This window comes from Trichophyton verrucosum (assembly GCF_000151505.1).
Source record: "Trichophyton verrucosum HKI 0517 chromosome Unknown contig00929_1.f1.exp, whole genome shotgun sequence".
NCBI lineage: Eukaryota > Fungi > Ascomycota > Eurotiomycetes > Onygenales > Arthrodermataceae > Trichophyton > Trichophyton verrucosum.
Genome location: NW_003315216.1, coordinates 26,684 through 37,825, shown reverse-complemented (window position 1 = coordinate 37,825; position 11,142 = coordinate 26,684). Strand labels below are relative to the sequence as shown.

Genomic DNA, 11,142 nt, shown 5'->3' with positions numbered 1-11,142 from the left:
AGAGATCCAAAATCAAAACAAGATAACAGGGTCCGGTTTACCAGGTCGCGGCTCCTCGCGCGGGTTAGGGACTCCCTCCTTCGATACAAACTTCGCATCCTGGAATTGTGCAGACACGGAGAAAAGACGCAGCGAATTGGAGGTTCTGCCCGTCTGGACGGAGGTCAATGGGCGGCGGCCTCCCAGCCGCAAAACAGATCGCCTGGACGCCATCGTTGTGAGAGCAATTGAGCTGCAGCCCGATGGAATTGTGTGTCGCGGAGGAACGAGGTGTCTTGGATATCTCGAGAGGACGTTGCTGGCCCGACGTTCTTCTCTGGTCGCAAATGCAAGTCGCTGATTGGCCAGATCATGTGATGCATTAAATCACGTGTAACATCACATGACATAACGTGATAAAAACCTGACTAAGCTGGCGCCTCCCCCCGAAAAAGGAAGAAGACGAAGAAGACGCCAAGACACTGCGCAGAAAGCTCATCTTGCACTCCCTCCTCGTTTTTCGCAGCGCATCCCATCTCGACGTCGACGTCTTCCTTCTCCCGCCATCTTTCCTCTCTCCTTGGTGTCTCTCCGTTTCTCACGGCAGGTTTTCATTTCTTTGCATTTGTCTTCGGGGGGGCTCCAGCTGGTTATCTTGTCCAAATTTAATCCCGTGCTTGTTCATGGTCCCTTTCCTATTCGAAACCTCAGTTTTTTTTTTCCCGCCCCATATTCCAACAGTCTCTGAGCCAGTGCGAGCAGCTCTCACAACATGTCTTCAAGAGCCCTAAACGACTCAGTCATTGACGACGATGACGAGCTCTGGTGAGTCTGCTTCATATCACGGTACAGTTGGCCACTTGTACTGCAGTTGCTAATCTTGAAATCCTGTCATCCACAGCCCGCTCTGTATTGAAGAGTTTGATCTCTCTGATAAAAACTTCAAGCCATGCCCTTGTGGCTACCAGGTACGCGTTGATATATGAAGACAAAAAAAATATAGCCCCTCCCTGCCTCTAGTGAAACGCCAAAAACTCTAGCAGAAGATTAACCGCTAACGAATCACTGCTAGATATGCCAATTTTGCTATAACAATATCAAGACCCATAGTGAAGAAGGCCGTTGCCCAAATTGCAGACGCGTTTATGACGAAAGCAGCATTCAATACCGTGTCCCAGATGTTGATGAGTGCGTGGTTTATTCCTATTCTTAGCCTCATAATTCACTCTTTACTGACAGGGGTTTATTACATATAGGTTCAAAGCAGACTTGGCCCTAAAACATCGAAAAGCCGCTGCCGCCAAACGAAAGGAGGCTGAAAAACGAGAAATCGAAGCCTCAAGTAGGAAAAACTTGGCTGGTGTCCGGGTGGTTCAGAAGAACCTCGTCTATGTTATCGGGCTCAATCCTACAATCCGGGACGAAAATTTACTATTACAAACGCTCCGGGGTGACCAATATTTTGGCCAGTATGGCGATATTGACAAAATAGTTCTCAGCAAGGCGAAGCCGGGTGGCAACCCAAACCAAGGTATCGGTGTCTACGTGACCTTTGCGAGGAAGATAGATGCGGCTACATGTATTGCGGCAGTTGATGGCTCACCTAACGGTGACAGGGTTTTACGGTATGTACATGCCCCCTGTCTTTTTGATCATTTGTTTTACTAACATTTATTGATAGAGCGCAATATGGCACTACCAAATACTGTTCCTCCTTTCTCCGCAATGAACCGTGCAATAACAGAAATTGCACGTTTCTTCACGAAACTGGGAATGATAGTGACAGTTTTAGTCGACAAGACCTTTTATCCATGAATTCAATTTCTTCGCAAAGATACCCATCGAACGGATCGTCCTCCGCGATCTCACAAGCTCCAAACCAACCCACCCAGCGTCCATCCCCTGCGATTAGCCATGCTAGGGCCGTTAATGCTCCAAATACCCAGTGGCCCGCTGTCAAGGACGACGGCGGAGTGCGCTCTTCGAGTACGGATTCATCCGCTCTTCCTTCGTCTGCAAGCTGGGCGAATAGAGATTCCTTGGCTCAGAGAACTAGGAGGGAGAGTATAGCGGCGAGTCGATCATCTCCTAGCCCTAAGCCGACGAACGAACAATTGGCTTCTCGACCCGTAAACGGCTATGGAAAAGATTCTCAACGAACAGCGGAACAACTGAACACTACCTCGGACTCGGCTGGTCCCAGTGAACAGTCGAATACAGCACGCCGACCAGAATCTCCGTCTCCCACCATGATTTTCGATAAGCTAGTAAAAGCTGTCAATTCACCGGAGTTTCGATTTCACTTCTCAACTGAAGCTGTCCCAGACAACGAGTTGGTATTTATCGAGAACCATCCGTCCCTAATAGACCCGTACGGAGGCGTCAAACGCCGGGCCATGCGTGAGAAAGCTGAGCAAGAGCGAGCAAAACATGCCCTCGATGGGAAACTTCAAGTCCCAGCCGAAGAAGAGAACCTTGAAAGCGGGAGTTCACAGCTAGGTGGTGAACCAGAGGATGTCCATGGTGGCGTTGGTGTTCCCGGGCGACATCAAAGAGAACCACAATCTGCTATCCAGCCTCCTTCTCAACAGGCAACGGACAACAACTCGGTTGTGGGGTCCCCGGTTCCAAACAGCCATCAGTTCCAAAACATCAATGTCAATGCCCGAAATCTTTCCCAGCTTCAACAGCAGCAACTCATGCTACTCAAGTCTGCTGGGGGCCAGCAGCATAACATTATGGATCTCCAAGCCAATACCGCGTCTGGCACCTTTGATCAAAATGCCCGAACCTTCCAGAACCAGATGGCTGGATTGAATAATATACCCGGTCATACAAGGCAGTCTTCGCGGTTTTCATTTGCCTATGATGTTAATTCCAAAAACCCCAGTGGCAGACTTGTTGGTTCTCAGGGTCCTATGATGCAATCATCCAGCCCCAATCCTCTTTCAATCCCTACTACACAACACAATCTTGGCAATCAATACTTTGTTAGCGGTATTCAAGGCCCGCCACCAGGATTGAAGAGTGCCGGTACTCCTCCAGTTAGTGGTGGCGGCATGTTTGCCCAGGGCCATGGTTTCACCAGCACGATGAACAATAACCTTGGGCTCGGTACCAAACAAGATGGAAATGCTGATTTGATGCGTGAAATTATTCGTGCCAGGGGCACTGCAGGCGGGAATGTCCAGTCCCATGATGCAACAAAGCGTGAGTTCCTGTTTCCTTTACTCCAACAAAATAGCACACCCCCTCCTCTGGCTCCCGTTTCAGGCCTTTTGAACCCGCTCTATGGCCAGCAGCTTGGTCTATATCAAGATCAAGTGCCACAGAAGCAGAAAAAGAGGGGAAAGAAGCATAGACATGCTAACACTTCCTCCGGCGGAGGCGGTGTAGTAGATCTTGCAGACCCGAGTATTTTGCAGGCGAGGATGCACCAAGGTGGCGCCAATGCTGCCGCTGGGCAGGGGCTGTACGGGAGTCAGGGTCAAGGTGGGTACAACCATTCCAATATGGTGTACAGTGGAGGGTTTGGAAGGTGGTAAAAGACAACCCTTCTCCAAACTGTGTGGCTCCCCCAAATCAATCCCAAGCCTTTTCTACCCCCTTAAGCATCTCCCTTCCTGTGAACCACATTTTCTATATCTTTCCCATTGTATGAGATTTCATATTCTTCCAATGTCCTTGCCTAAGCGTTTATGTTTTACATGGTTTCTCCCTTTTCATTCCCCTTCGTTTACCCACCACCCGCTAGGAGTACAGAGGCTGCTGTTTAATTTTCCTTCTTCATTTTTTTTTTTTTTTTTTTTTATTTTGGCATTTATTTCAGCACTGCATACGGGGAACATTCGTTGAAACGCGTGCAACTGGGCGTTCACATCGCATGTTCGCGATATTTCTTGATGAACTTGGCTGGCGGGAGGCGTCATACACATTACATTTATCCAGGAATATGCTTTTCGAAGGGCTTTTTCGCGATATTGGGAAAACGTTTTCATATTGCCTGCCATATCTATGGCTGGGGGTTCAGGTTTCCTTTCGCGCCAACCTACGTTTCTTCGGACTATACCCAAAAACACACTTTCCTTTGAGAGGAAATCTTTTTGTATGTTAATCCTCCCTGTTCTTTTGGGCTTGTACCCAAGCCCAGTCTTACTATGTCGAAACAAAATTTCTCACTGTTATTTTGCCCATATAGATGTCTCCAACTTGTTATGTGTGATTCGAAGTATCCTCTGCCCTGATCTTGTAGCGCCGACTGCAGCCAATATGTATATAGAAACAAAGGAAGCCCCTGGGCTACCCATGTAGCTGCACTTACCTCCCCTACTACGCTCCCTTCCTTGCCATCACAGCTTACGCCACCTTCATTAGCCAGGACAGAAATCTTTCAGTTTTATATGCTAACATTTTGATATTAGAAGACGAAGACTTCCCACCGTTGGCTCCAGCATCTAAGCCAAATTACGACAAACACCCTACGGACCCAATTCGTCTGCCAATTAGGAATTCTCTTCCGGGGGAATCATCGCTGACCTCAAGCCGGTCTGGAACTCCCGCTGTGCCGCCTGGATTCGGCTTACCCCATGCGCATCCACCTACATCGCTCGTTCGTGAATCCAGAACGTCAAGCCCTTCACTCCCAAAGACTCCTTTGACCATAAATCCACCCCCAGGGCTAGTGCATCCTCAAGCATTTACAGAGTCGAATGCTGCACCCGAATCAGCACGAGATTCTCCAGCTACTCCCTTGAAACAGTCAGTTAGTAGAGCTGCCGAAGTATCCCTCGGGTCTCCCAAGCCCAAGGCTAGCAGCACTGCCAGAACCACTTCATTAAGTGACACTTCATCAAAAACACACCAATCATCCAGCCACGGGAAATCAAAACCCTTAAAACTTGATCTTTCGACATTTGAGAAGATTCGCGAACCTGTCTCCAATTCGACTCCCGTTCAGAGTGTCGCACCGCTGGCTACTTCTTCAACTGGTCCAGAGTCTAGACCAGATACTCCAGGGACCAACTCTCGTACTTCAAACTCTCCAGCTCCTCGCCAGCCAAGGGTTTTACGAGTCGTTGATACGCCGAAGTCAGAGCAAACGCCACCTACAACATCAACAAGCACATCTGTATGGGGTGTGAAACAACGACCAGGAATACATAATCTCTCTTCTGTCAGCAGACCAACGACACCAGTCGGCTCTGAGTATGATGCCCAAACGTCCGCCTCAGTTTCTCGAGCGAATTCGCCACCACCATCTAGAATTGGATCTGCGCCTGTTCGAACGGTTACAAAGAGTCAAGTGAAGAAGGACAGGAAATTGAAGGCCAAAAACGCGGAGGCCAAAAAAGATGAAATCCTGCTAGCCACTGCAGCAGCCAACAGCGAGACTCAAGCCCCGATCATCGGTCGTAAACGCAAGACGAAGAAGGCACCAAAGCAGCCCAATGGTGATGTTGATGCCAACGCATCCGACGGAGAACAGAAAGAATCATCAAGCAATGATGCAGTGAAGTCTCAAACGGAACCCGAAACACCATCATCTAAGTCAAATCAGGAGGAGCTGAAGAAACAAGAAACGAAAGATCCAGTAGAAAGCGAACCATGGCGGGAGAATAACACCCTCCAGCAAATGACAATGGATGCCGAGTCGAAAGGTGTACCGGTCAAAGATCTCTTTCTTGAGCGTACGGCACCTCTTCCCACGCTCCTTGGGCAGCTTCAACAACTTGGAGCTTTTGATTTGAACACACACTTACTTTTCAACCCACCAAATCTCGGCCAGCGCACAGATATGAAATGCAATGCCGACGACTACGACATGCTGCACAATCCACTTGAGCTGACAGAAGAGCACCGGAAACAGCTCCTTCGTGGTGAACCTGTACGTATCAACAACGGTGATCCTGATAAACTCAAGCATCGTGCCCTCATAACACCTACCGGCTGTATTCTCCGTCATCTCTCCGCCGAAGAAGAAGACCGGTATCTAGCATTGGAGAAGAGCCTCTCGTCTGTTCTAGACGTTATTCAGGATTCTTACCCCTCCCTTCTCATCTCTGAGCCTGATATCACAAACCGCGGAGGTGGGTTGGATGCCCTCTTCGCTACCCCTGAGAAGTTCAATATTTGCTGGGTTGACGAGGACTCAACTCGAAACGGTCTCGTGTCCAGCATCACCGCCGAAGGCTCATCTGCGATCCTGTCCCACTCGTCGCATGCAAACAATGGGGTAAACACATCCACATCCGAGCCTGAGATGGTGCGTTCTCATAATTGGGCTATTAGTAGTGGCGGCGAAACCGTCCCTATTCGTTCGTCTGCATCAAAGTTGATGGGTGGACGTTGTCCTAACTTTGGCCCTGGCCTTGAAGAGCTAATGAACATGCCTGATGTTGAACTACGAGCTATGATTAACGCTTCTCAAACTGAGCTGGATGTATCGAGGCGGGAAGTTGATGCTATCGACAAGAAAGTTATGGCTCTAGTTAAGAGAAACAAGAAGCTTGTTCAGCAGGCTTTAGCAGCTGCAGCAGAGTCAATGGCCCAGTCACAGTAATTTACGATGAAGTGATTTTGCCCAATATTGCGTTGACCACTCACAAGAAGTCTTAATTGGACTCGCTTGTTCCATTCTCTATGGTTTTTCTTGCGTCGTTGCGAGTCAATGCGCACTTTTAACCTGCTATCCCCCTTCTGCATTATATGGAGTCTGTTTGAATTGCTATTGTTACTATCATTCATGTTTTTTTTGTCTTCTCTGTAGCGTTATCTAATGTCTCCCTTTCGCTTTTGTATGGTCTTTAGGTCTGGGTTTGAGAGAAGCCTCTTGGCAATTGAAAATAGCGAACTTTGCAATCAATAGATTGTGCCATATTTGAAAGCGTGTATTTCTATATCTAGTACTCTCTGCTCCAAAGAGAGAATCTTGATCTATGGTATGTACATTTTGGTGTGCTCTTCAAGGCAAAGGACAGAATGGAGGGGGGGAAAAAAAAAGAGAAAAAACCAAGCCAGTCAACCAGTAGGCTCCTTAAGGGAATGAAACGCCAAAACAACGCTATATTTATTCCGCGTATAAATAAGACTGTCTGTTGCAGAGTGATGAAAAAATGAGCCATATGGTATATCGGACATCATTCCAAAATGTCCAAGGGGAGGGGAAATGGCAAACAGAGGGAATGATGGGTGGTTTGGAGCAGAGGTTGTCTCATTTACAACCCCTTTAGGCCACCCTCGAACTCAGTCAGGTCGTACTCCTTGGGATATTTCTCAAGGATGCGCTTCAGCTCCTCTCTCTGTTTCTTTACTTCAGGGGTAAGCTCTGCAAAGACGTCGGTGAACATTTCCTTCAGTGCAGGCTTCTTCTCTCTCTCGGCGGCAGCGAATTCTGCAAGGACATCCTTACGGAGCTGTTCACGGGTCTCGCGCTCCAGGTCTTCGTTCCAAATGCCCTTGTTCTCCATCCACTTGCGGAGACGAGAGATGGGGTTATCACGGCGCTTCCAATCCTCAACCTCGACACGGGCACGGTAGGCAAAGCTGTCATCACTAGTACTGTGGTGAGAGATACGGTAGCTCATGGCTTCAATAAGAACTGGACGCATTGAACCCTCAAGAGCTCGCTTCTTAGCTTCAAGGGTGGCTTCACGGACCGCAAAGATGTCGTTTCCATCAACACGGATAGTGTCAATTCCATAACCGATACCACGGCTTGCAATTCCGTCTCCTCGGTATTGCTCTAGGGTTGGAGTAGAGATGGCGTAGCCGTTGTTCCGGCAGATGAAGATTACAGGACAGGAGCGGGTGGCAGCAATATTGAGAGCAGCGTGGAAGTCTCCTTCACTGGCTGCTCCCTCACCAAAGTAACAGGCAACTACTTGTTTCTCGGCATTAGGATCTTGCAGAGCCTTCATCTTAAGTGCGTAAGCAGCACCAGAGGCATGAGGTATTTGAGTTGCGAGGGTTGATGAGATAGTATGCTAGAAGCGAGGCGTCAGAATGAGCATAAAGCAGATGGTATTGTTTTACTTACGGTGTTCACATCCTTGCCTCCGTAGTGGACAGGCATGTTACGACCCTTCCCGGAGTCATTGCGATTGGAAAAAAGCTGGCTCATAAACTGCTTCAAGGTGAACCCACGCTGCTGGAAGACACCAGTTTCTCTGTACTGGCAGAAAATGACGTCTTTCATAGATAGCGCAGCTGCCGAGCCAACAGCGATACCTTCTTCTCCCGCAGAGACCTAGATGCAAACTGTAAGCCGATATGCCAACGCGCCTTCAATTAGGCAACCACGACTTACCATATAGAAACTGAGACGACCCTGTCTCTGTGCCTCGAACATAATCATATCCATGATGCTTACTATGTAAATTCATCTTTCGGTCAGCCGGAGCGTATTTTCGGGAACTAGCGCCGAAGCTCTCTCCTTACCGCTCAGCATATTCTTGTACCAAGTGATAACCTCCTCATCCTTGACGTCTGGCGGGCCCCTCGACTTGTCAACAATGACACCCTCAGAGTCCATCACCCTATATGTCGGAATGGCTGGGTTCGAGGCAGGGGTGACGAAGGACATCTCAGAGGTGAATTTGCTGTTAACGGCGCCGGGAAACCGAACACTAAATTCCGAATGTATCAGTTAGCACTCGCCATGCTCAGATGCTCAACAGAGGGCAATTGCTTCTCTGATACTGACTGGTCTGAGCCTGGTGGCTGCGATACTGAGCTGGCCCATCGTACCCTGCTCACAGGCAGTCTGGCGGCGCGCAGCAAAGCTCCCTGGGCGGGGCGGACAAGGCGAAGGACAGGCATGGTCGGCTGTCGGCTGCGTGTCTGGTCGTCTGTCTGGTCGGTTATTCGTCTCTGCTGTCTGTCTGCTGTAGCGTGATGGTATCAATTGAGGCTCGCCTTGGCTGCTAGATGTTGGCTCTGCTATCAAATGAATCTCAACGCATGGAAAAAAAACCGACGGGCAGCGAAGTTGTTTCTCTTCCCGCTTTGGGCGAAAGGTGGGCAACTCGGCTGGCGTCGGCCTGAAGCAGGTCATGTGAGAGTTTAGAAATATATTAGTAAGCATTATCATTATGTAATCTGCCAAGAAAGTCAAACCTCCGATTAGTAAAAGTCAAAATATGAGTATGCCAAGAATCTGGCTTATAAATAAGGTTTAAAGTTTGTGGGGACCAATCGCATGATTTTATACCTGCCAGCCATTGTATTTGTATTATCAAAAGCTCCTGATTTTCTGGTCGACTATATTCAACGCCGGAGTTCCAGCTAGGTGAATTGTAACGTATTGTTCTCCGTATAGGTGGCATAGGACTGTTATTTCATGGGACATCTTCGTGTGCTCCCGACAAACTGGATAATAAGGATACAGAATGTTCAGTTCCATCAACCAGCTAGTTAAATAGCCCGCTCTCCAGTTAAAGAGTATAAGATTAAGACAGACCTGAAAGCTCCTATCAATCAAAATCTATATTGTCGAAACTGGAGTTCAAATTCGGGGTGCTGGTACAACACCCGCCCAGCATGTAAGGAAGGCCGCGTAGCAACATGATAAGTGCTGACGATGCTGCAAGTTGCGGGAAAAAAGTGCCTTGGTGGACTTGGCACGGCTTTTCAATTATCAGACGAATTTAGCGCGGGATTTAACTGCTTACTTGAAGCACGGTTCGTTCGCGCTTTTTATGTGTGCGACGAGGTTATCCTGGTGTAATTACCTCCCTGCTAGGTTCGGTTTATTTACGTCGATCCGCTGGGAAAGCGGCCACATTTGCTCAATTAATTATATGTTATCAATGTACGGAATACCAGGTATATCTCAAAACACGTCCAATTATCTGTTGCATATTACATGTGTGACATGATAGTTTTCTTTGATTCAACGTTTGACTCTCATGCTAGGTCAATATAGTCAGTCCAAGTAAGGCTTCCCTCTTCCAACATATAACGATGAGTATATTTTATACTTCTTTTGGACTTTGATATGTATTGGGTGGCAGGATTGGGTAAAATGGATGGCTTTTCCTGGAGATGATAGGCTTCTTGCAGGGCATATTATGCAAGGAAAAACATGGGTGTTAGGCACTCTTGTTGTTTTCCTTGTAAACATTTTATAAGCTAGACCGTCCCTTGGATCATGTTTGTTGAGGGGTGTGGAAAGCTCTTGGAAATAGCTCATTTCATACCGCATCATAGAGCTATCCAGTGGTTAACCAGGGGGTAGTCAGCATGCCCAAATCTGTACTGCGAAGCCACGCTTCACATAATGCTCCATAGATACACCACAACAGCGGCTATGGCAGGCCATGTAGAGCTAGATGATCCATAACTGATAGGAGGCCATTATTATTATCAGGCGAACGATGATCCATGAGTACTTATTCTCCTCGTAACATGGCAGTCATGCAACTTCTGAGTCAGTCGTAAGAGTATTCTCCATCCATTTTGGTTGTGTTTCTATGTTTGCATAATTCTCTGAAGTCGAGGATATTGAAGATATTTCGAGCAGTCGCTATATGCATGGTTCCTTCCAATATATCTTCCATATATACTTCCCGCAACTACCAGTATCCAAGTCTTATAGCCAAGATCAATCACCTGGACAGGTGCATCACCTAGCCACTCAAACGCAAGCTAGCTCTTATAATGCCTCACAGGTGATATGAAGGGACATAGAGCCATTACCGTGACTGGCAATCGGGTATTTTCAAAGCAAAGAGCTTCCACCTCCTTGCCTTGCCAACACGGATGTCAGGATCTCAGCTATTATATATTCTCATTGTTTAAGAATAGCGGTTTCAAGCTAAAAAGATTGAGCCGACAGTTCCATCCCAGGCTATTCCACTTGCTATAGGCAATATAAGGACTGGATGAGTTGAGCTGTCCTGGCCCTAGAGAGACCACAGAACTGAGCCCAGTTCGGATATAATATTGGGGTCCTAGGTATATTTATGTGGTCGTCATTATTCCTAAGTAATGCAATGCGGCCCCACCGGTAGTCATAGAATACAGTGAAATGCTATTTGTTGTTGTTCATTGCACCTTCATACTTGTGAGTTGTTGATGCTAAAAGGGCCTTGAAGCAGACTTTCCACAATTGGTTAATAAAGTTTTGAGGCTCAGATTTTATCACGTGATATAACTTGAGGTTGT

At 47.6% G+C, this 11,142-nt stretch overlaps 3 protein-coding genes across 3 annotated transcripts; 2 read left to right on the top strand and 1 right to left on the bottom strand.

Moving 5' to 3' along the window:
- Window positions 1–831: 831 nt before the first annotated feature.
- TRV_07199 (uncharacterized protein) lies at window positions 832–3,524 on the top strand (the record flags this gene model as incomplete). The annotated part of the gene is made up of 4 exons (XM_003018751.1): window positions 832–947; window positions 1,090–1,167; window positions 1,236–1,604; window positions 1,772–3,524. The coding sequence occupies 4 exons, from the start codon at window positions 832–834 to the stop codon at window positions 3,522–3,524; spliced, it is 2,316 nt and encodes a 771-aa protein (XP_003018797.1).
- Window positions 3,525–3,862: 338 nt separating this feature from the next.
- Window positions 3,863–6,538, top strand: TRV_07198 (uncharacterized protein; the record flags this gene model as incomplete). Its single annotated transcript, XM_003018750.1, has 2 exons — window positions 3,863–4,084; window positions 4,259–6,538. The coding sequence occupies 2 exons, from the start codon at window positions 3,863–3,865 to the stop codon at window positions 6,536–6,538; spliced, it is 2,502 nt and encodes an 833-aa protein (XP_003018796.1).
- A 655-nt stretch (window positions 6,539–7,193) lies between these two features.
- TRV_07197 (uncharacterized protein) lies at window positions 7,194–8,560 on the bottom strand (the record flags this gene model as incomplete). The annotated part of the gene is made up of 4 exons (XM_003018749.1): window positions 7,194–7,961; window positions 8,015–8,224; window positions 8,285–8,346; window positions 8,416–8,560. 4 exons carry the CDS (start codon window positions 8,558–8,560, stop codon window positions 7,194–7,196), a joined length of 1,185 nt encoding a protein of 394 aa, XP_003018795.1.
- Window positions 8,561–11,142: the final 2,582 nt, after the last annotated feature.